At 37.9% G+C, this 25649-nt stretch overlaps 2 protein-coding genes across 3 annotated transcripts in view; one reads left to right on the top strand and one right to left on the bottom strand.

The window, feature by feature from the left end:
• The window catches only part of ARFIP1 (ARF interacting protein 1), a 45479-nt gene extending 23491 nt beyond the window's left edge, over positions 1-21988 (bottom strand). The window contains exons 1-3 of one of the 2 annotated variants that reach the window (XM_082483118.1): positions 21859-21988; positions 11841-11942; positions 2592-2700 (exon numbers count right to left, since the gene is read on the bottom strand). In XM_082483118.1, coding sequence (XP_082339244.1) covers positions 2592-2700; positions 11841-11933 — 202 coding nt within the window. In that variant the 5' untranslated portion in view covers positions 11934-11942; positions 21859-21988. Of the gene's footprint in view, positions 1-2585; positions 2701-11840; positions 11943-21440; positions 21585-21858 lie in introns of those variants that run through there. The other variant, XM_082483117.1, reaches the window with a different exon arrangement.
• Positions 21989-22495: 507 nt separating this feature from the next.
• Positions 22496-24028, top strand: TIGD4 (tigger transposable element derived 4; the record flags this gene model as incomplete). Its single annotated transcript, XM_082483064.1, has 1 exon — positions 22496-24028. The coding sequence occupies one exon, from the start codon at positions 22496-22498 to the stop codon at positions 24026-24028; it is 1533 nt and encodes a 510-aa protein (XP_082339190.1).
• Positions 24029-25649: the final 1621 nt, after the last annotated feature.

Genomic DNA, 25649 nt, shown 5'->3' with positions numbered 1-25649 from the left:
AATAGATGCATTGACAGACAAGTTGCTGGAATTTCTGACAGAAAAGCTTTTTAAGAGGCACAGCTGTTCATGTGAACTACTCCAAGTCTTCATGATTTAAGCTTTCTCTAGGTCATGATGCCATACTTTTATGCTTTTTTTTTTTTTTTTTGGTAAGAGTAATCAAAATAGAACTGACAGTTTCATCAGTAAAGTATATACTATCAACAGGAAATTCCATGAAAGATTGTTATATACAGCTTCCACAGCTGAAACCTCCTTTTTAAGGTCTAGATAGATTTCACTCTGCACTGTCACTGAATGGTACTCACTGCATTAAGGGGTGAAGTAAGCTCTGAAATCTGTGCCAATTTCAGATATACTCGATTAACATCTGCTCTTAAGTCTGTGTAAACACACAGCAATAAGCTATCATGAAGATCATACGAGCCATTAGCCATTAAGGTGTGTAATCTCCTTCCCAAAAGAAAGGTTTTACAGCACTCGCTTGTTCTCTTTAAGAAAAAGAAACCCGCCTTTAAATGACCTGCACCATGTGTGTTCTCTAAGCTGTTTTAGGATTATGCTTTCAGAGCTTTGCAATTCTCATGTCAAAAACACAAAGTGCCATTCTTGTGAAGTTTTCAGGACTTAATAACCAAACAAATTAGCTTTTTCTCTGTAGTGATGAGTAATCAACATACTGGGGGGAGCTTTTATTGCTTTTGCTGAGAAATTCTGAGATACTTCAAGGCTGACAGTGTGCTGGAGGAAGAGGAAATCAAACCTAAACTTTAGCAGTTTCAGCAAAATTTAGTTATCAGTAACATCCAAAATATCAAAGTAACAGAAGCAACAATCACCTTTTGCCTTTTAAACATACTATAGAGCACCACTAACATGGGGTACAATTAATCCAATGATTTAGATCCAATTGCACAGAGAAGACTAGACTGAAAGATCACTCACTTGCTGTGTCCTTCTGTAGCGATAGATTGCATAAGAGCTGCAACTGGATTCATCCAGACATAAAAGTTTGACTGCAAGATCCTACTAAAGGCTCAAAGACTGAATCACTTGAGCAAGCGAGCTAAGACAAGCAGTTTAAAAAAGCCTTATCATTTGACAGAGTATTAAAGCAGCTTTATGCATACTTCATCGCTCAACATCCCCCAAATCCTAAAAGCCCTTCCCCCCCAGTGTTGTCTACTTTGCATTCAATAATTAAGCCCTAATAATGACACTCAAACAGAAAACAGAATTTTTAGAAATAGGGCAATTATTCTACCTTTGTCCATAGTTTCATAGCCACCTTAGTTTCTACCACTTCTCTCTGTCTGATTTGGCTACAGCATTAGGAACAATCTGAAGAAAATATCCTTGGAGGAAAACTGCGATATCTGAAGTGTTAAAAATTAAACGTCCAAAGCTGTACATAACTTACTAGAGAACATGTGGCTTTCAAACATATTAGTCTAGCTTGAAACACATCTCAGACACTTTTCCCCTTACAGGCTAACGTGCTTAACAGCTGCAACAGTTATCCTGCTAATAGAATACAAAAAGGCAAAAATGGTGAGCAGTTTGCTATCTGCCCAGTTTTTAGCTAGATATTTTGCAAATTTGAAAGACTTAAAGAAACCACAGCATTCACTTTGTAATGTATGTGAAGTACAGCATGTAAATCACTGTTTTCATAAGCACATTTTACCAAACAGGAAAAGAAGCAAAATGCAAATTAAATCTATGACTACAAAGAGACTTATTTTCACAGCTGCTCATTTGATATCATTTCAAACCTTTCAAATTCAGGAATTGTCAAAGCTACATAATTCATTAAAATACCACTTTCACATACTATATCACAGCACTCTGTTGTCTTTAGACAGATGGGAAACACACATTACTGGCTTGTTTATCACTTTGTATTTCTCATTGTTTAATACTAGCTTAGATTCTCTAAAACATACATTAATGCTTGCATAGTGAATTAAATATTAATTAACTAAAATCTTTCTGCTATAAACAACTGCAACTCTGATGAGCAAATAGAACAGACACTTTTTCATTAGATAGTACCTGGAAAAAGAGACCCAAAGTGTTACCACTCCAAACAACAAAACATTGAAGTAATATATGCACTATAACAAAAAACAGAGAGGCAAGTCTCAGGGGCAACAAAGAATTCCACTTATTAATCTGCTCTGGGTAAGTGAACTGTGTTTTAAGAAAAATAACTCTCCAGTTGTGCTTCAAATCAGAACACCTCCTGCAACATTTAAAGAAAACTTAATGCAATGTAACAGTAAAGTTCTTCAGTCTGACACCATTTCAATGTGCTCAAGGACTTCCCTTCCTGTAAACGCAGACCAAGTTGACACTAAGTAGCTTCCACCAGTCCCTTGACAGATACTACAAGTGTAGCATATATTCTCTATTTTAACACCCAGCTACCAGAGAAGACAAACAGGTTGTCACTAATGCACATCTCAAGGTGTACATTTACACCAAAATGCTCAAAGAACCCACAGAATATTGTACTCCTGACCATATGAAAATATGCCTAAAGACTAAGTCGAGAAATAAAAGACAAAAAAAGCAGTTACCTTTACCTGGAAATGGTCCTGCCTCAACAACTCCCTCTTTGGTGCTGTCAAAGCCATGAGATGTTATTTTGGTTTCAGAAAGTCCAAGTCCAACTGGTAACGAACGTTTCAAGTCCTTAGAAATATTTGAATAAAAATGGAAAGTTAATGTTTAAAAAAAAAAAGATAAAAGCAACTCAGAAGTATTATAAAGCAATTTCAGCAGCTCTCAAAACAGGCAATTCTGCCTTTAGCCTGGAATGTCTTCGCTGGTGTCACAGCATTCTAATGCGATGCATAAATAAAACATACGGTCTTTCTCATTCATTTAAGTATAGCCCGTGTATTTATTCTAGACTTTTTTCATATATATTGATGAACAACTAGAATGACACATTTTAGAGCAGTGGTTACCAAAAATCTGGCCCGCAACATCATGTTATGTGATCTGAAGCTGGTCCAAACAACCATATCAGTCTAATAATGCTTCCAGTCAAAAACTGTAAGGGGTACAGAATAATCTAAGACTAAGAGCAGACAACATTTTACAAAACAAAAGTGTGGAAGTGACTATCATCATGTTAAAGATTTAAAAAAAAATAAAGTTATTTCACCCTAAGCAAGAAAGAGCTTTAAAATTCACAGCATTCTTAATTTCTACAAATAGCACATGAAATCTCCTTAATATTTGACATGGGAGGAACATCCAGAGAGGCACCACTTCAACAGCTTCCTTCTAAGCACCTACTCTACATCACAAGTGCCCACAGCACAAAGTTGCCATTTACTTCTGTTTGCTTTTGAAACTCATTGATTTAAAATTGCCTGAGATCACCTCATTAACTTTTGAGAACTAGATTAACTACTACAACCAACTTTCAGCCATCTGAAGTCTTCAAAGAAACCCAAAGCAGGCCTGTTACTAAACTATGAATTCACACACCATAATTCATATACCATCCTACTGCCCATTTTTTGCTATCTTACCTGCCTCTACAAATAGCTCCCAAAGTTTTCCTGGACTATATTTCCAGCCATCTGACTGAAGTTTAGGCCTCTGATGTTATGGAATATACTTAGTGCTTTAAAAAAAGTTCATGTATTCAAAGCAATTTAAAAACGATAATTCGTAAAAGTAAAATTGAGTGAAAAGCTACTCTGGAAGTGAAAGCAAAAAGGTATAATACATCTACAAAAAATTAAGCATCAAGAAATTGGAAAACTGGCAGTTTTCTGGAGTTAAGTACTCTTTTGCATCCCCTCTGCTACCATACAGAGGCAAAAAAGATGACAAAGTATAGGGAAGCAATAGCAAAATTTGCAGAGAACAACTATACATAGCTTTAAGATGTCAGTGCCTGAACATGTGCAGCAACTATTTATGATACATGCAGTGCTTCTAATTACAAAGAAAACACAACCTTTAAAAACCAATCTATGTTTGACATATTACTGTAGTTGCTCGATCCACAAACCAGAAGCAAGCCAGTGCATAAGAATGATACTGCCTAGAGGCTCAGACTGTCAAGAAGTGGCTTTGGATCACATTCCCGCTGATTTAGTTAGCTGTCTTTAGTTTAAGACAAACTCCTGGGAGAAGGAAAAAAGGAAGAGCTACAAACACACAAATTCCAGTACAACAGAAATCTTGTTGACATAGACAACCCAGGATGTTATTGCAATCAGAGTGACCAACTCCTAAAGCCATACTTTCACCCACATGAACCGGCTACTTCATGGTAGGTTACGCTATATTTGTATATCTAAAGCATCAAAAAAAAAAAAAGGGAAAAATAAACAGCATGAACAACAAATACTAGTCACATGCAGAACCTGATCTCACAAATTAAGCATATCACAACATTGGATACATACTGTTTTCTGTATTCACAACTGACTTAACACTGGTGCTTCCATTTAAGTACTCGCAGTTGGTGGTATGCTGGAAAGCCTTTGCTTCAACTTAGTTTAGCTAATAAAGAGTCCATTTAACTCAAAATGTAGCAAGTCACTAGGAGCTGAAAAAGCAGAGACTTGAAAAAGGATAACCAGATTGCAGAGAAGATGCACTGATTTAACAAAAAGGACATGGCATCAATTTTTTTCCTAAAGGCACCTTGGCACGTTGTATAGTTTTCAGAAATATCTAAATTTGTAGCCAAAGAAATGTAGACAGCTAACCTGCTTAAGCATGTTTGCAATAGGAATCTAAGGAATCATCTGTATTTAAGGTTAAAATGCAGAACATCTGCTTTGTAAAGGGAAAAGTTTATATCTAAACTTAAGCAGTTGTACTACTTCTGTACATTCAACTTATTTCTAATTTGAAGCTAAACATAGGCTGAACAAACTACAGACTGAAATAAATCAGAATATTAAAATACATCCCTCAAAAACCTGATTACTTGGATAATGAGAATTAAGTTCTACAACCATGTATATATACACATCAGGGTTTTTTTTACATAAATACATACATGTGTATGTATATGTACACAAACATGTATTTGTTTGAAGAGAGCTACACTTTTTTCATTGGCAAAAAGGCAGTGTAAAGAACTGCATTCAAACCTGTTTTTAAACACTTATATAAACCAGTTGAAATACATCCTGCTGAAGATAGATATGCTTGCATATAAATTTAAAAGAAAGATTTACCATTTGTTGATTTATACATGACCAGAATTGTCATCAAAAAGCCAGTGATCATCAATACACATGTTTATAAACATGCAAGTTACTGTTAAGTGGAGACATGCTTCTGCATGTAAACTTCAACTTTTAACATGTCATTCTTGCAACTGACTGTGCTTGCCTTTTTTTTTTTTCCACAAGTGTAGATAAACAAAAAAGCTACCCAAAGATCTGTAATCATTCTGACAAAGCAATTTACCCTTTCAATTATTTACAAAGTATTATTTAGAAACAGACTCAGAGTAATAAAAGATGTGCACAAAGCTTCCCATTTAAGAGAAGGTATGACAATACTTAAGGAGATTTGAGTAGTAAGAAGGCAACATAAATAGCTTTCTTTTTTGTTCCCACCAAATGTAGGTTTGCTGTTATAACACAGGAAGTGAGGACAGATTCCTCTACTACAATAAAGTGGTTATATTTTTAGTAGATGTTGCTCTTCTAGCAGATCAGAAGATCTGCATTCAGTCTTGAAAGTGATTTGTCTCCTTCATAAAACGGAAATCAAGTCTTCAGATTTAATCAAAATTTGCTGGTACATTTCAAAATCATGAATCTGTTAAGGGATCACCATCACAAAAAAGATGCTTCATTCATAATTTTCAATTGTATGAGGCTGAAAACTATTGCATGTTTATGTAACTATCATCTAGCAGAAGTATTTTAATGTTGTAACTTCACTGAGACCCAGAGCAAGAGGTATAAAAACCCTACAACTCAGAAGATTCCCAGGAAGTCAAAAAGCTGGATTAGCTATCCCATTCTCAGCCATTTAGCATGCTAAAGGCTCAAAGAAGCAAAAGCATGAGATACAGGTACACAGAACAGCTGCACTAGCTTAATGTCTAGTCAAGACACCGCAAACCTGTATTGTATAGAGCATTTAAATCGCTTTAGCGCTTTGTTAAAATCACATTCAAGTTACCATATAAAACTAAACATATTTTTGTAAGGTTTAGTATCCCTTAGTTGCATAAATAATCAGATTATACAGATCATACAGAGGAACCAGTATGAATTTTTGACATATAAATCCTGTTGAGCCAGTAAACTCGAAGTCGCTCAGAATGCATGTTCATGAAGGAATGTTGACTGAACTACAACACTATTTCCAAAAAGATACTTCCAATCCATGCTCTCCATAACAATCTAAAACGAAGAGGGGAAAGATACCAGAACCGTATTGTTTCTCCACCAGCAGAAGCTAGCCTAGTTGAAGCTAGCCAGCAAACAACATTGTATTAATTTCTTAGTTATGTCAGTCCACTATTAATGGATGACTAAGCACTATCTTTTGCTTAGTACCAACAGTCAATTTTAAAGATATGGTTTTACTTGCCTTTACTATCTTGAATAAAGGTATCTTAAAAACCTCACATCACTAGCTGGTTCAAGGAGTCCATTAAAATTGGACCAACTAAACTGAGAACAATAATATACTCGTTTATTTTTTGATGGTAGATGACATTTTAAATAGAACTATTCAAGTTACCTTTAGAAAACATTTGCAACACATCTTATTGTAAAGTTCACAGTTTAAACTTTTAAAGATTACGAGTCCAATGAAGCGAAGTGTTGTGTAGATAGACATAACATCTATCCAACAAGATAACTGTCTCTGAACTTTAAATTCTTACCCTAATTTGTGTGCAAGCGGAGCTCAGTGTTTTCTTCTTCTCTTTGCCCTATTACACCACTCAGATCCTATTTTCCATGAATTAAGTCCCTAGATCATTACATCAATATAAATTCAAGCATAAAAATAAATGGGAGAAGAGCTGAAGGCTTTAATCTATGCTGAAGTGGCAAAGAACCAGGACTGACACATTGCTCCTATTCTCCAAGACATTGCTCTTCACTCAGAAGAGCCTTTCTTCTACTACATCCCTTTTGACTTACCTGATGTCATACAACCATTGAGTTTTGAATTAGTTTCCCTTCTACTCTCATCACTAACATTCATATTTTTGGTTTTTAAGACTGTATGAAGCACATCACTTGGCAACAAAGACTGGTCTTTTTTGTTTTTTTCACCTAAAAACAGTTTTCTAGAGCTGACACACAGAAATATATTTTAAATCAGTCTACATTAATTAAACTATAATTGCCCAAAATAAAATCTAACTATGCCAGTCAACAGAGCAAAACCTAAGAGATGAACATGGATGTTTCAAGTATAATGTGAGTGACAAGCCTGGTGGTTTTTTTTTTTTTAGAAGGCAAAAGACAAAAAAATAGTTGACCTTATCTATTTGTGCAGTCTGGCAATAAAATTACAGAACAAGAAACTGAACATATGCACTCAGATTCATCAGATCTCAGAGGTTATTTCGTAGTTCTAGTAAGACAAATTAAGATTCACAACAAAGTTCATTTATCTTTTGCAGTCTAAAGGTTATTACTGGTATTATACACATGTTTAATAATGGTTTTGTTCCCATAAGTGTACAAAAAGATCCAGAAGAGTCTGGAGTTAAAATGAAAGGAAACAATTGGAACAACAATTTCAGAGACTCAGACTGATAAGGACTTCATATAGATTTTGTACAATAGTTTAAACGTAACAAATAGTTTACAGCTGCCTGAATACCTTTACAGGCAGACCAAACAGTTTTTCAATTAATTTAATTTATTCTTACGCAGCTTTCACACTATATGGCATGTTATTGAATTAGGAACAATATACTTCAACTCCTTCCCAGTCCTCAGCTCCCAATCCTCTCAGTGACATTAAACCACCACTATTCTAATCACGTAGTTATAATTAGCATGAGAGGAAAACTGTGTTCTAAAAGTCAGGGATAAGTGAAATAAGTCAGAAGAATATGTCAGCAAGACTTTTTTTTTTTTTGAGGTGTTTTCTCATACAAAGTAGTACGAAAAACATGCTTGATTAGGAAATGCTTAAGTCCTCTGCTAAGACAGACTAACAAACATCCAAACATTGGCAAATGGTTATATACACCGAGTTTTTAAAGCTTGTGAGTTCCAACAGAGCTCAGAGAGCTGAAAAGCACTGGGTCAAGCTTTTTCATAGTGAAAGGACATTAGATATTTCATCCAATGAAAAATGAAGCTACAGGCTTTTTGTTAAAAAAAATTTCCATCCATCATGCAGGCAGGACAAAACTTGTCAGAATTCCACAGGCATCTCTTATTATTACAAACAAAACAGAATTAGAACGTAGCAGCATATTTCTGAATGAGGCTACAGTTCGGCAAACACTTATTTAAGTTACCTTATAAATATGCTTTAGATTCTTTTTCTTAAACATAAGGAAGCAAGAAGACGCTTCAAGTAGTGCTATATCGCATTCCCACAAGACTGGAACTAATATGCTTCCTTCTGAAATGACATTATGGCAATCTATGCTGTCTGATGTTCTGCACAACTAATGGCATTTTTCTTCAAAGAAGGAGCAACCCTACTTGCGATTTTCAGGTAAATACATTTGCACTGCATTGCCTTACAAAATGAAAGACTTCTCATGCTTGAGTACATACAAATACTGCATTTGGTGGAAAATAAACGTGCATTTTCATGCCTAAGTAGTTTATCGATGAAATCTGATGGAAGTGCTAAATAGAATGCGAGGCTAGAGGAAAGTTTAGTTTTGTAATTAAAGACTGAACAAAAGGTTGTACAACTACCTCTTTACCAAGTCTATCAAAAACATACAATCAAAGTTGCTCAAGTGTTTGTCACAAAGTAGCTGTAGAAGACCAAATAAAAAAGAAAGGATAAATGATGTTTTATTGTTTACATCTGAATTATAAAATATCTAGATGAACAGCTCCCTGATCATAAAAATAAGAAAACAAGAAACTAAAATAACTTTGTTCCCCAGCTTCCCGAGAAGGTGTAATTGAAACCAGTATATTGGAGTTCGAGTGCTCTAAACTCTACTGTGGTCACATAGTCTTACCAAGCCCTGTGGTAACAGTAAGTTAAAGTGGTAATGGTTGTTTGCCCCTTTCTTAAGCAACCTCCTAAAAAATCAGTAGGTGGCTTGTCATTTCCATAAGCCGATAGGAAAAAAGACCCCTGAACACTTGGCACAGAAATTTTGTGGTGCAATGCATATTGCTTTAGGTTAAAACAAGAAAAAATACCTGGCAAGGAAAAAAAGAGAAAGCACAGCATTAAGCTTTAGAAATTACAAACACAAAGCAAGATGAATAGAAGCTAAATATTAGAATTTGAGACTAACAGATTAGTAAACAGACCTAGATGTTAATTCCAAGAAGTTTGTTTTCTTTGTTTTGTTTATAAGAAGCCCTGATTATCACATATGCTGAGTTTAGGTCACATATGCAGGTGTTAACTTGTACAAGACAGTTCAAAAAAATATTTGAAGTGCACTTCACTGATCTCAGAATAAGCATTATGAAAATAATTACAGCAGCAAATGCAACTACGCTTGCATAGTATAAATTTTCTGCACTCTGACCAAATATTTGACCCATTTTTGTGAAAGTGGAAGTCTCAAATCTAGTTAACTCCAAGCCAGCAAAAACCTACTTTAACTTTTGTATGTAGCCGTTAACAAAAACTACGTTAATATTTTTACTTTCCATAGTAAATAGTGACTATATTTTGACTTAACAAGGGCTCTGACCCAGTCAACAAGAGTGCAAGTTCGATTTACTGCAACTAATAAATAAGTACTGGAGGCACTACACTGAAGAAGCAATTCTTACGTAAGGAAAAGATAACTTAGCAGTCAAGTCACAACAGCATCAAGGTCATCAGATTTAAAAAAAAACCAGTAAATCTGTTTCTCTACTTCCAGGTGAACCCAAATTTATTACCACTTCAAGGTGTATTTTTGTTGTCGCCGCCCAAACATAGGTATATCTTTATCAAAATTTAGTTTAAATTTCATTTCATTAAACATTATCTTGATTTTTACACTTACCTTAGTTGAACAACAAATCTTAAGAAACATAAGCCTTCCCTCATTGCAGTGCTACTCATAAAAAAAAATAATCATGGCCCGTCCAGCAGAAGTAGCAAAAACGTACAGTAGAAAGTGCAGCATTTTTCAGTAAGAGCTCAAATACGGATGCATTTCCACCTCACGAAGTTTCATACTTTTTTACAGCTGTGCTCACTATACAGCTAACCTGCAATCAAATGGTCTCAGATGTTGTTTTCAGGATGCATTTTATTTTTATTTATTTTTTAAATATACATGTTTTAACATATTTAAATATAATTTTTAGTTATAATGATAATATGATAAATACATGCTTTTAAATATACTTTTACTATATATTTAATGTTTGTTTCACTGTTTTATGAATAAAATTGCTGGATTAAAAATCAGTATCCTCAAAACTTAGAGTCAATAATTAGAAATGTATGGATTTGATTGTGCATTACAGAGCATCCAATACTCCACACTATTTAACATTCAGAAAAATGTTTCCACTACTAATGTACCTTTATACAAAAAGGTTATTACAATGTGCAGTATCTGCTTCATTTTAGTCAATTTTAACAATAATTTATCACATTTGAAGGAGTTTTTTATTAAAAATAAAACCAGAAGACAAAATCAGGTAGATGCTTATTTTACCAATATTCAGGATATATATGTAATTTGTTTTAAACTTATGAAGGTTCCCCCCTCTAATCAACATTTTAGTAGGATAGAATACAATGTTGAAGTTCTGCTCAACATTTCTTTTAGAAATAATCCTGCACCGTAAACCAGCATGGGACTGTTAAAGCTCAGAGATTTCCTTAAAATCTAAGTCTCAACAGATGTCAAATAAATGTGGATAATTAACTAGTGTTCATATTTCCAACTGAAAAGCAAAATTAAAGAAAACCAACCCCGAATTCCATAAACTGTACCATAGCACCCTCTGCTGGACAGCCAAACACAAGAAGAAGTGATAGTAAAATATATGAGGTTAACGGAAATAACTCAAAATTACATAAAGATGATTATGGAAGTATAATTTTTTTTTGTCAACATACAACAAATAAGATGGATTCTGATACATGTCATCTATATAGCATACAGCAATACCGTAGTCATTTTTCAGTTTCAAACACAAGAAAAGCTACTCTCCTGTTTTTTGTAACTTCAAATCAGAACATGACTATCTTTACTTTAGGAGTATTGCCTCCAAACTTAATACCCCTGAGAAGTAGCTTGCCTCGAACACTTTAATGTTTCTTCATAAAAAAATTAGGATTTGGTAGCTTAAATTCAAAGGACCTGTTACGTCTCATATTTCAAAATGCTTGTTGTCCTGTTTTATGAATAAAATTGTCAGATTAAAAACTAGTATCCTCAAGGATCAAAGGCAAGAAGCAGATACGCTTGTTAGCACCCAATTCTTTACACTATTTCACATTCAGAAATATTTGCCACTACTAACATGCTTTTTATACAAAAAAGGCTATTGACATAACAAGGTGATTGCACATTACAACTTAACAATAATTTAGGAGGTTTTCCATTAAAGCTCTAGAAAACTACGTCAAGTGAAGTCTGCTATGAATTGCATTGTAACTTTAGCATTTCTGATAATGATAGCTTGTTAGACAGCAAAGAAAATTCTTACCCTGTTAAAGCTGTGCTCATGAGAATCTTCCAGCTGTCCATTGCTAGTTACAGGAATTTCTGCCGCCGAATTTTTGGGAGACTCTTGAGCCATTGCACCTTCCTATAGTACAAGAAGAAACAGGTTAGCACTTAAAATTCCAATGAGTGATCTATACGAAAACATTCGATGTATGGGTTTTATAACAGTTGATTTTATTTCAAACTCCTATTGGTAATATTCTGATTTACTAGGTCGGTATACATTCATTTCATCACATATCCAAATCACATTAATATGCTAGCACAGCTCAGACAGAAGTAATGTAAAGCTTCAAGATCTAAGAGGAAATTTAACCTAGTGATGGGGGGATGGGGGTTGGGGATGTCAGACAAATAAGACATGTGGGACCACACAAATATTTTCTATGCACACTTGACCCTTAGGGTAGAGTTTACATGTCTCAAAAACTAAAAAAGATGAGCTTGGCTAAAAAAAAGAAAAACTGTACTAGGTAATGATAAGCAAGAAATATTAGAGAAGTGCAATGAGTTTAATCATGCGGTACAAAAAGAAAAGTAATGGTTCCAAACTTTAAAATAGTTTAACTTCCTTCTTATTTTATCATAATATAGTGCCACCTTCTGACTAAACTGTTGGTATGCAACTCTCATTCAGTCAAAAGCAGTAAATCTAAAGTGAAATGTAGAAACAAGAACTTTTTGCACCAGTGCAATTCAAGAATCAAAGTTAGTTTCAAAGTGCAGGTGCACTATGCACTGTAGCTGCAGTTGCGAAACCACTGCTTTCAAGAATGACCTAAAGTATAACCTAGAAGAGATATTTCCAGAAGAAATGCACACTGTTTACAAGCACCTGAAGAGGGAATGGCAACCTAACACGCTCAAAAACTAAGAGAAATTGAAAATTTTGGCCCTCTCAAAAAGCCAGCCCTGACTCTGCATGACAGCTTCCTTAGTCAACAAAAGCATAAACAGTAGAAGACTCAACACAACCAAAGCAGTGTTTGTTCAGTTACTTACATAAAAGTTGTCTGAAGTCTTCAAACCAACCCACACACCTGTGCAAGACTGGCAAGACATGATACACCATCAACAGGTACTTGAGAATAGGTACTTAAAGGTCCCTTAAAGCTCCTAATCATCAAACTGAACTAGCGCTTTTCAGCCAAAGGGTCAGGAAGAGGCCCAGTCTCAGATCAGGCTGAAGTACCAGCAGCTTCTCCAACCACAGGTGAAGCTTTACAGGATATCCATATAACACGAAGATTTTTACTGGTACTTACTCAGGATCACCTGCATCATTCTTAAGTACAGATTGGGGGGCTGACCTCCTTGAGAGCAGCTCTGTGGAAAGGGACCTGGGAGTCCTGGTGGACAACAGGATGACCATGAGCCAGCAATGTGCCCTGGTGGCCAAGAAAGCCAATGGCATCCTGGGGTGCATCAAGAAGAGTGTGGCCAGCAGGTCGAGGGAGGTCATCCTCCCCCTCTAGTCTGCCCTGGTGAGGCTGCATCTGGAGTACTGTGTCCAGTTCTGGGCTCCCCAGTTCAAAACAGACAGGGATCTGTTGGAGAGGGTCCAGCAACGGGCTACAAAGATGATTAGGGGATTAGAACATCTCTCCTATGAGGAAAGGCTGAGGGACTTGGGTCTTTTTAGTCTAGAGAAAAGACAAATGAGGGAGGATCTTATTAATGCTTACAAATACTTTAAGGGAGGGTGCTAGGGGGATGGGAACAGTCTTTTTTCAGTGGTGCCCAGTGATAGGACAAGAGGTAACAGGCACAAACTTGACCATAGGAAGTTCCATCTTAACATGAGGAGGAACTTCTTTACTTTGAGGGTGGCAGAGCACTTGTCCTAAACCACTAAACCACGACAGCACTGGAACAGGCTGCCCAGAGAGGTTGTGGAGTCTCCCACTCTGGAGACATTCAAAACCCGCCTGGACGCCGTACTGTGCAACCTGCTGTAGGTGACCCTGCTCTGGCGGGGGGGTTGGACTAGATGATGTCCAGAGGTCCCTTCCAACCCTGACCATTCTGTGATTCTGTGTAATTAGCAACATCTTCTGTCATACCTCACTGCTAATATTTCCCCCACTTTCACCTATCACTTCATTTACATTAGTAAGCTTGATTTCCTTAGCAAGCTTGGAGGCCTCCCAAGCTTTTTTCTAATTAGTCACTGTCTGTGGGCTCCAATAAACATGGCTCCACCAACTCCAGATAGCTTTCAAAGCTGCTACCATAACTTCTTCCAAAGACTGTAAATTACCGAGACTTCACCCCTGTTGGTGTTTTGAAGCAGAGCTCACTACTCAAACTTTATTTGGTACCTACAAAATCTGATTTACATTTCTGAAAGTGCAATAAGTTTCTTCAATTAGCAGCATAAAACACCACCATCACAAAAAACAACAAAACAAGGAGACTAAAGTCCATCGGGTTCTCAGTAAATGCTCCCTTTTACCCACATAGAGAAGAGAAAGAAAAAGACCAAGGAGAAGCCACTCGAAGAACCACACATATGAACTACAATCCGTGGATGCACACCCATAAAATACCATCTGAGGTGACACATTTTCCCCTTTTGAGGATCAAGACTTTCTCTACAACTTAGCAAAACTGAATTGAAAGCTACTCTTTCAAATATAGTGCTTTATGGAACACTTCACTAAAATGAGAAGCAATGCACTCAGGCATAGCTTTTGAAAAAAATTCTAAATACACAGGGAATAGTTTTCAAATGTCAGTGTGCTATAAATTAAAAAATAGTGACTTTATAACACACTAACTTACCCCATCAATCCCTCTCATTTAGGATCCAGTAAGTGCCTTCTTTCAGCACCGGGAAGGAATAGCTCATATGCCATATATTCACATTGGCCTAGCATACCAAATTCTCCATGTAGTTCAGTCTTCACCCTCAACTAGAACACAGAACAGCTGTTTTTTGGGTCATTCTTCATACAACAGAACAAGCTCATGGCTTTTAAGTAAATGAAAATATTGAAGCGCACCAAAAGGTCTATATTTATTTTATGACTACCTCTGAAACAGTAATTTGTTTCATTTCATTATAGAGCATCTCGAGTTGGAAGGGCCCCATAAGATCAAGTCCAACTCCCTGCTCCTCACAGGGAGTTCCTGCACACCACCATTAGATCAAGTGTTCTAGTTACCTGCCATGTTAGATTTTAATTTAGGAAATTTGTCCAATAGCTCAAGCTTCTTAAGCTTGCTCTAAATCTCACATCTGCTTTAACTCCAACACTGTTAGGAACTATACTTCTACTTAATACAGTAAAGTGAGGTATTTTTCAAAATACTTAGCCTGCCACAGCTACCCGCCAATACTGAAACATTAGCATTGGCTAACATAACTATTTTTGTTCTTCTTTCTGCAACTGTCAGAAAACAGTGTCAAGGAGAAGTCCTGTACTGTCAGGGGATACACTTTGCCAGGAATCAAACAGAATTGCATCCCCCAAACGGCAAAACAAATGCTCAGCTTGGGTGCTTTTCATCAAGAATTTCAAATAATTTTGCTAATATTGTACATTGATATATGTTTATTCATTTATTCAGAGATATCCATCCTCACACATATCTATACATGTCTCAAATACATACATTAGAAAAGAAAAAAAAATCATCAGCTTCTCTGGACAACTTATTAAATCTAAAAAGGCCTAAAAGCAATTCACAGGATTTTTTTTAGATGTTTCTACTTGAGGCAAACCTATGTATCAACTTCAGAGAAAGCAAAAAATTACTTGCTAACTTCAGTTTCATGTTACATCTGAACTAAAACACCATCGTCCACTGCTGAAAGAAGGACATTTCACTACTGCCCTTTTCCAGTCCCTACTATGAGCCACACAGCGTCCCATCTCCCAACCACACTTGCCTGCCACTCACCCCAATGCACAATAAACAGACTCAACTTGCTAGCCTGACAAAAGACCTTTTCACCAGGTTAATTTTCCAGTTTCAGTGAGTTGAATCAGTTTGCAATAAGGTCAGGGAAGCACCAAAGACATGAAGCAAGCAGCTGAAAAAGGGAAGTGAGATAAAATGCTAATTTGGCTCAGCCATAATAAGAAATCACCAGCTGCATTTTATCCAATAGTCTAAGCTAGCATTGCTGCCAAGAACAAAAAGTCCTTGACCCTTTTTTATTTTTGCCCTTTACCCCTAACTCTTCCCCTCCATCAGCTTCCCCCATCTCTTCCCTGGGCCAGACCAATGTATTTGTACAGCACACAAGACTGCTGAAACACCGCATATTAAAAGAAGGTGACCTATGCCCAAAAAGGAGATGTAAAATTTTTCCACTCAAATAGGTTCTCCATAACAGTTCCTCACACAGCTCCAACACTTGTACCTGCAAAACAGAGGGTGCAATAATGCAATAAAACTCTATTAAGAATGAAGGACTGCTCTCGGCCACAGCACCAGCTTACTTCAGCAGTGCAGTATCTCAAAATACTTTAACTGAAGACTACTGCCAAAACCAGTGGCCATTTCTCTCTACCCGTGGATGCATGTTCCTGCAACCTCACACAATCTTGATAAGCTTACTGATCTGAGAGAAAACTGAAACACCAAACCATAACAGTATTTCTGTTAAAACAGTGAGCATGATCGCTGAATGAAGTGTCCCTTTGGTAAGCACAGCCCACAGCCAACTTAAAGAAACTGCATTCTGAGAAGGAAATTCCTCAGATGTAGGAAGAATCTAAAGTAAATACAAAGACATTCCTCAATTTGCATTGATGTATTAGGCATGAATGAAATAAGCATAATGGAAAAATCATGAAGTTTGAGTTGGATATTTTATTTAGAAAAATATATTAATACTTCAGTAATTTTTTGCTTAGCACATCTGTTTGCAAATATCAGATTTGGAGATATACTAAATATCTATGGAATCACTATTCTGTTTTTATAAAAAAAAGTTTAAAGACAATTCACTGGTACTGAAACTCTAATCATGATAAAGTCAGCATCATCTTTTCTCATTCTCACCCTTGAGCAGCCAGGGAAAACTGTATTCTTTACCTTTCTGAAACAGCCTCCCAAACACATCTGATTGGCTAAATATTATCAAGAACCTTAGGAATTCGTTATTTTAAAACATCAGACTTCTCCACAATGAAGGTTCAAGCTGTATCTGCTCCCAAGAAAAAAGATTCACCACTCCAGCAGCAGCTAGAATACCGCGTTATAGTGAGGTTACACGAAGACTGCTGCCTTTTTAATACCAGCCCTTTCTTCCTGCAGCACCCACCCATTTCAGACTCTACCCCGCCTAAATCTATTCAGCCTACAAAACAAATACCACAGCACAGTAAAAGAGTATTGGTTGAAGTAATTCTTTGGAGTGAATTAATTGCATTGTTCTTAACAGTGTCTCAAAATCAAACCCACCCATTCAAGATAATGTGCATGAGCTCATATCCCCATACTAACTTCACTGTGCTACGTGTATCAGAATTTTTGGCAGTCTGAAACTGTTGCTGGGATTGGTTGATTGTACATTAATATAACTATCACCCAATCACCTCAGAGTCAGACTGGACCTCTTCTGCAGCTGGGTGAGATTCATCAAGTGTTGTGGATTCATTGCTGTGTTCTGACATACCTGAAAATAAAATAGGTTTGGCATGCATTAATTGATGTGAAATGAGCTGGATGTTGCACCTTACAGAAACCAAAGTAGTCTTTCAGAAAACATTTCTTTCACAAGTTCTGCTAAAGCAAAGAGAAACCTCCTCCTTTTGATGATTACCAGGTCTTTAGCTCTCCAAAAATCTAACCAAAACTAAGAATATAGTTTAGCATAAACTCCCATTGCCAAAGCAACCTTCCCCGTGCAGACAGCTGAGCTTGCAACATAAAAACCAGGAAGTCAAACAAGGTTCTTCAGCTGATATTTACTGTCACCTGCAACAATACACTGACTGTATCCTACCATTGCAGAGATCATAATTTTCTTAAGACATGAGATTTACCCAAATGTTGCAAGTTTATATTGATGTTAAGCCACTGGAACCTAGTAAGCTGTTCAGCCTGTTATGCCTAACTAGAAACAGAATCACTTTCGGTTTATTCTCAAAAAAAAAAAAAAATCTCACCTACAGAGGCAAAGAAAGTCAATAACACTGAGCACACACGCAAGAAATAATTCTGAGTAGAATGATCACGAAAGGCAAGTTACATACACAGTATAGCTTAAATAAGAAAAGTATCTAAATCTAACTCTAAATAGCCAGTAACTACAGGTGACACTGCAATTCACGCAGCTGTTTGAGAGGAGGAGACAACCAATCATTAAAAATTAAACAAGTCTATCAGTATTGAGTATAATCACACATGACTTCAGTTTATTAAGTCTTGCACCATTTTATACATGTTCAGCCATATACCAGATCAAGAAAAATTCTAGAGATTTATATTGTATTTCGATTTCCCAAGCTATAAAACATTTTAGTTAAAGCAAATAATTAATAAGGTAAGCAGCTCACATGACAAGGGAAATAAAATAAGGACACAAAGACTGAGAAACTAAACCATCTAGATCATATTACACTGGATAACCTATTATCTTCCTTTGGAATACCAAACACATAAAAGAGATTTTCTCCAGAAAAACAATTATTTCAGGGCTATCATCAAATGAAGTTGGATTTTTCTCCGACCAGTACAAAATTCCTTTCTAAGTAATTAAATATAACTTCCTTATATAGTTTTCTTAATTTTCTATAATTCTTTCAAATAGGAAAGACCATACAGCAGAAGTGTTTTCCCACAGAGTCCTGTCCAAACTCTGCTTGTGGTTGAAAACAACCTCCATTCTTAACAGCATATTTCTGAGAAGATGAAAAACTTCCCTTATGGACTAGAAGAGTAAGTGCGATTTCTTTGCTCTGCTGGTTAAACAAGAAGCTAAATTCATCTTGTAGTGCAGTCTGAGTTAAGATATTCCATACCTCAGTTTTATCACATTGCTGATCCTGGAGTTATGTTTGTACCTCACATACGAACTTACATACCATGGCAACACTGTTTAAAACTATTAAATGCTATGAACAGCAAAAATATTTTCTTGATAGTCTTAAGAACTCTTAATAACCTAATCTAGAGGCAGGAACCATCTCACAAACCCATGTAGAAGACACTGTGTAAAGACAAATAATTCATTTTTAAAAAATCAAAATTAATTCACCATTTGTGTTACAACCCCCCCCAGTTTTTTGCATAGTATTCTTTTCCTGCAAGCAGTATCAACACTTTCAACACAGCTCTGCAGGTTCACACTAACCAACATTAAAACACGAGAAGGGGAAAACTGTAGATTAAAGGTGGCTTTTGTACAAAGTTTAACTGTACCTTCTAGTTTAACTACAGAATTGCCTGCTGACTGCTTCTATACCAAAAAAAAAAAAAAAAAAAGGAAATGTGAACATCAAACACTGGATGCAAGGACGAAAGCTTTCTACAAGTTTATGAAGATTCAGAATTTAAAACGCTCATGTGAAATTGGGCAAACATGGCATCAACATACATATATTACTTATATTTAAGGTTCTATTACAGAAATGCATATAGACTTTTGTATCTTAGTGGTTCCTGATGTTCTCTTTATGGTGTCAGAGAAAGAGTCATTCTTTATAACAGCTTGCTGATCGTCAGGACCATAGGAATTCTGCATTATCAATTATTTTTTCACTAAAGTAGCCACCACTTTAGAACGTGCTAGGTGACTGTTCAGTGTACTAGGACATTCATTTCTATCAGGTGCAATTAGAACTCAGAGATGCTCTACTAAAAATATGCCTGATCCATATTCTGACATGAATTTAAGCCTGAAACCCTGACTTTATCACTCCTGCCCCTTTGGATTTTCATTTTTTTTCCCCACTAGACCAATTCTGCAAATCCACACAAATACTGTACCAGAGTAGAAGAGAGGAGACTGAACAGACTGAGAATCTTCCCCCCCAATGGCAAAGCCACCTTAAATGCATATCGGATTACAAACTCAGTCATTTTAAGTTCTGCTCACCATAAACAAAACCAGACAATTTTTAAGTCCTGGGGATTTATATATCATTTCTTCAACTGGCAAAGTAAAAAGCAAAGCAAAAACTTAAACAACACACTAAGCTTCCTTTAGCATGAAGACTTTAGAGACATTTAACCAATTATAATTAGTGGTTATAAGAGCACACTTATGGACTTTTCCTAAAAAAAGGCAAATTCATATTTGTTTATTCATGCAGATATGACCTAAATGTCATCAACAATACCTTCATTTTGAGTAAGGGGTTTATTCTTAATATAGTTACATTGCTTAAGTAAATGAGTTATAGTCCCAGAAACAAGAACCACAGGATTCTCAACAATTAAATCTGCTTTTCTAAGCAGGATGCACCGGCTCCTTCACTTAACTTTTTCTCTTAAATTAATCATCAATAAGGTAAAAGCTAGATATCTTCTGTCTAAATAAAATTTATTACACACTTTTATTGTTGTCTTATTACTTCACTGCATAGGTAAGCCATTAAAGTTCTTGTAACACTGCAGAAAACACAAGTGCAGGTGGAAAACAATGTTTAACACATATTTTCTTAATTTCAATTTCTAACCAAGACGACTATCACTATTTCTTATAAAGATCAATAACTTCTTTAAAATAATTTAAAGAATGGTATTAAACACTTTTTGCCGCAATCACACCATCGTTTCCTCTTTATGCTCTTGAATTCCCTGCCTGCTCCACTTGAAAGATCTAATTATCCTTGAAAGTTACAAGACATGATGGAGATAAGGACTGGAGAACAGGGCTGCCACTACCACACTCCCTACTCTAGGTCAAGCTGCCTCTAAGCACTTCAACGCTCTGGTCGTCTCCAGATTAGCTGACGCATGGGCTCCCGTTATGGTTTCAGCTTCTACAGAAAGAAGCAGCTGATCAAGATATTACCTCAGCTTCTAGTTTTTCCAATCCAATGTTCTTCTGTATTACTCCTTACAACTTTAATTGTGTGCGTACATACATACATAAGCATATGTATCAATCAGACAGCCGTTTGGTTTTGGAGTTGCACTGATCAAATGACATACTTCTCCAGCCCTGCAAAAGAACCCTTCTGTTATCTTTTCTAGATTATCAATACTTAGATAACAAAGCCACTGACTGCAAGCACTAACTTCTTGTGACCAGTTCCACCAAGCATGAAAAGCACACGTTGGACACTACAACTACATCCAGTTCAGGGAATGTAAGATGAAAGGTTATGAGGAGGTTTCAGTTAAAAATGATAGATCGGATATGTATTGTAAGCAACAATAGAAGAATTGCATATAGTTTGTCAACAATACTGGATGCAACACCTGCTTATCACACAACACCACAGTGTTTCCATGTTTTAAGAATACTAAGCCAGCTGCAAAAGACAAATTGGAACACTTAAAACAGTAATTGTCAGGGTGTGGAATAAGTCCCAGAGGCATGAAATTCACACCGCATTTAGATTTTTCTTCCTCCACCAACAATCAGGCTCCCTTTCTCTCTCGTGAAACCCACCTTCTACCAAGCTTAGGCTCTGCCCGCCCTCTCCGGGTGCCCAACACCACCCGGAGCCGGGACCCCGCCGTGAACTCCGCAGACAGGCAAGGAGAAGGGCAGACCCCAGCCAGCACCGCACTCCCGTCCCCTACGGCAAGGGCACCCGGGGCGGCGGGCAGGACGAATCGGGCGCTGGCGGGCAGGGGCAGCCTCCAGGTGGGCCCCGTCAGGGGCTGAGGGCCCCCCGCCACGCCGCCCACAGGCCCAGCCGCCCGCTGCTCGTACCCAGGGGCTACCGGGGAAGCGGAGGCCGCTCCCGCGGTGCCACACGTAGAACGGGACGGAAGGGGAGGTGAGGTGCGGCCCTCCCCGCCTCGCTACCGGGGCCGGGCCCGACCCGAACCCGAGGCCGAGGCCTAAAGGCCCTGTCCCTCACCTGCTGCCGCCCCGGAGGCGTCGTGCTGAGGGGGTAGGGAGGATGGGACGGAGGGAAGGAGGGGGGAAGGAGGAAGCCGGGCGGGGCGGCACTGGTGCTCCCTCTCCAGCTTTATTTTGTTCCTTCTCTGGTACCAGCAGGAGCCGGAAGTGCTTGGCCGGAAAGGCGGTTTGACGGCGGGGAGGTGGCGGCGGGCGGCGGCCTCTCTAGGCTGCGGGGCGCCTCTCTATGGTCGCTGCCCGGCCCAGCCGTAGCCATGGCAACCAGACCCGGGGCCTGTTCAGGGCCTGAGGTGCGGTGCTGGGCCTGCTGCTTGGGGATGGGGGGGGTTGGGGGGAAGGCCCGATCCGGATCCCGATCCCGAATACAGCTGGCCAGCGCCGCGAGGCTTAATTCTGTGAATGCCCTCGGCTGGGGAGCAAAGCCGAGGGCATTCGCAGAATTAAGCTTCGCGGCGCTGGCGTGCGTGTGCCAGCTGTAATCGGGATCAGGCTCCTCCTGCCTCTGCCAAGTGCCATGCCCCTGAGATCAGAGCTCGGTCTTGAAAACCAGCCTCATCGAAGGCGCCTGCGGCAAAGAAGTGGCAGAGGAGGAGTGTGCCTGGCCTGTGGGCGGCAGGAAGACGGCGCTGGGTACCATGGCAGAGGCTTCGGGGAGCCCTCCAACCCAGCCTGTCGTGAGGAGGAAAAAAAGCATATCCATAGAGGAAAAAATTGACATCATAAGTGCTGTGGAGAGTGGCAAGAAAAAGGCAGACATCGCAGCCAAGTATGGCATAAAGAAGAATTCCTTGTCTTCAATTATGAAGAATAAAGAAAAAGTTTTGGAAGCCTTTGAATCTTTACGATTTGATCCTAAAAGAAAAAGACTGAGGACTGCTTTTTATAGTGACCTGGAGGAAGCATTGATGAAGTGGTACAGAATGGCTCAGTGCTTGAATGTGCCGGTAAACGGTCCCATGTTGCGCCTCAAGGCTAATGATTTTGCCCAGAAGCTTGGACATAGTGATTTTAAATGCAGTAATGGCTGGCTTGATCGTTTCAAGTCAAGGTATGGTTTAGTTTTCAGAGCTCAGCCTGTAGAAGCAGCTGCTACTACTACAGAGGATGCTCCAACTCCTTGGTATCAAAATGTTCTTCCATATCATTTAAATGATTATCAGCCAAAAAACGTGTTTTTTATACAGGAGACTGGATTGTTGTATCAGATGTTACCGCATAACACATTTGCATTTAAAGGGGAAACTTGTTCTGTAGGTAAACTAAGCAACGAGAGAATAACAGTAGCAGTGGGTACAAATATGGATGGCTCTGAGAAACTTCCTTTGCTTGTTATAGGAAAAAACAAAAGTCCTCGCTCTTTCAAAGGTGTGGAGTCGTTACCTGTGGATTATGAAGCAAATGACATGGCGTGGATGACTTCAGAAGTGTTTGAGCAGTGGATGCATAAACTCGATGACAGATTTCAAGCGCAGCAGCGACAAGTAGTTATTCTTGTTGATTCTCTCCCGGCTCACACAGAAGTAAAGAATCTGAAGTCTGTCAAATTAGTGTTCTCTCCTCCAGACACTTCTTCATGTATAGCTACGAAACAAGGGGTTATCAGAAGTCTGAAGGTTAAATACAGGCGCTGTCTGATCAAGAGATTTGTTGACTGCGTAGAAGGTAATAAAGAGTTTATGCTGACTATTCTTGATGCAATTGAGATGTTGCACCTGTGCTGGAGGAAAGTAATACCAGAGACTTGTGTAAAAAGTTATAAAGAAGCAGGATTCAAATTAGAAACCAAGGCAAATGGTAACGGCACAGAGGTTGAAAGTGATTTTGATTTGATTGCACATGCACAGGCAGCTGGAGTGGAGTTTCCAAAAGGTTTATCTTTGGAGGAATATGCAGCTCTAGATGATGGCTTGGTAACTTGCGAAGTGCCTACAAATAATGAAAGGATGTGTGCCAAAGAAAGCACATCAGAAAAAGGTGGGACATTTGTTGGTGATGAAGATGAAGGTGATCGATTTCAGGGAGCTGAACAGCCTTCACCATCAAAAAATGAGGCTTTGAGTGCTTTAGATACCCTTCGAAAGTTTCTCAGAAGTCAAGACACAAATGATTCTCTTCACGATTCCCTAGCTGACCTGGAGAATTTTATTCAACATGTAGCACATAAATAAGTATTTTAGCAAAGTGTGAGAGCATGTAACTGAAAAAAAAAAAAGAATTATATAAGTAAACAAAAAGAGGCAGTTTAATAACAAGTGTTGCTGCAATGTTCTCTAGTGTGTCTTGCTCAGGTACCTAAATGTATATAACAAAAGGAAATTATGAAAAAGGTCTGTGAATGGAAGCTTTCCACAAAATCAGAAAAGAACACAAAATTTTGGGTGGAGAGAGGAAATAAGTTGAACCTTTAAAATGGTAACTTTAGTAAGTACAGTGGAGGCAAAAGCAGTTTGGGGTATTCAGGATGAACTGGTGCCCACTTGAAATTCTTTCTTCAGGAAGTGGTTAGCACTAGATTCAGATTAGATATAGAAGAAATTCCTTACTGTGAGGGTGGTGAGGCACTGGAACAGGTTGCCCAGAGAAGTTGTGGGTGCCTCATCCCTGGAAGTGTCCAAGGCCAGGCTAGACAAGGCTTTGAGCAACCTGGTCTAGTGGGAGGGGTTCCTGCTTATGGCAGGGGAGTTGGAAATAGGTGAGGTTTAAGGTCCCTTCCAACCCTAATCATTCTAAGATTCTATCATAATTTCATCAGTGTCTTTGACACTTTGGTATTGTTGACAGTGGAACAGTAAATAATTTATCAGCTAGGTGCTTTTGATACTTAAAGAAAAAAATTGAACAACACAGAAAATACATGCTTAAGTTCTGAGACCTAAAGGGTTTTTAAAATAAATTTTTTTTGGTCCCTGTTCAAGAATTCTGGCCGCAGTTTATTCTTGCAGCAGATGATGAACAGCAGAAAGTTAGCAGCTTTGGATGTGTTTTCTTTTCTGAAAGCTGCTTATGTGTGGATACACACGAATGGCATAATCATTTATCCAAGAGTCAAAAGACAAACAAACCTTTACTTGGTCTTTGAAGAGGTCAAAAGGAAGGTCGTTCTCTCCTTTTCAGCCTTTTTCTTATTTGGATTTGGTGTAGGTCCTTCTGTGCAACTCCATGTATTTCTACAGTAAACGCAGAAAAAAATCAGCTTATGCGGTATATGCACTCAAAACCTTACTGAACTCTTGTTTTGTTTACTATACTTGGAGGCTTTGCTGTAGGATTCAATGCACCAATGCAGTTCACTACTATAGGTGCCGTTAACAGGGGTGCTGTTTGCATGGGTGCTGTGAAGTTGAGTAAATCACAGTACATTTACACATCTTCACGTATGGGGTTCAAGCAATGTAATCATACCAGAGCCAAAAATCTCAATTTGTTTGAGACATACTCTTTGTGATTTTTTTCAAAACCTTTTTAAAATATTTCCATATCTACCAATTTTAATTTTTTCAAAAGTTAGAGATAATAATTTTTCTATTTTAGAGGAAGAATAAAATATTTTATGGAGGCCCTTTAGGAAACCTGTGTAATAAAGAATCTATTAAGATGTCTATAATTAAACCATGAGAAACAATCTCTTGATTACTTGAATCTTCAGTTTTCAATAAATAGTTTGGCTAAAGCTTTTTTTACTCTTCTTTCTGGTGGAGGGCGGTTTATCCATTTCTAAAAGCGTTTCAGTAAATGTATCAAATTGTTGGAAGACAGTGAAAATGGAGGAGGGGGGTGTGTGGTGAGAAA

This window comes from Vanellus vanellus, assembly GCF_965231255.1.
Source record: "Vanellus vanellus genome assembly, chromosome: 4".
In the NCBI taxonomy this organism is placed as follows: Eukaryota; Metazoa; Chordata; class Aves; order Charadriiformes; family Charadriidae; genus Vanellus; species Vanellus vanellus.
The sequence above is the reverse complement of the archived record's forward strand: the minus strand, read 5'-3'. Positions and strand labels throughout refer to the sequence as shown.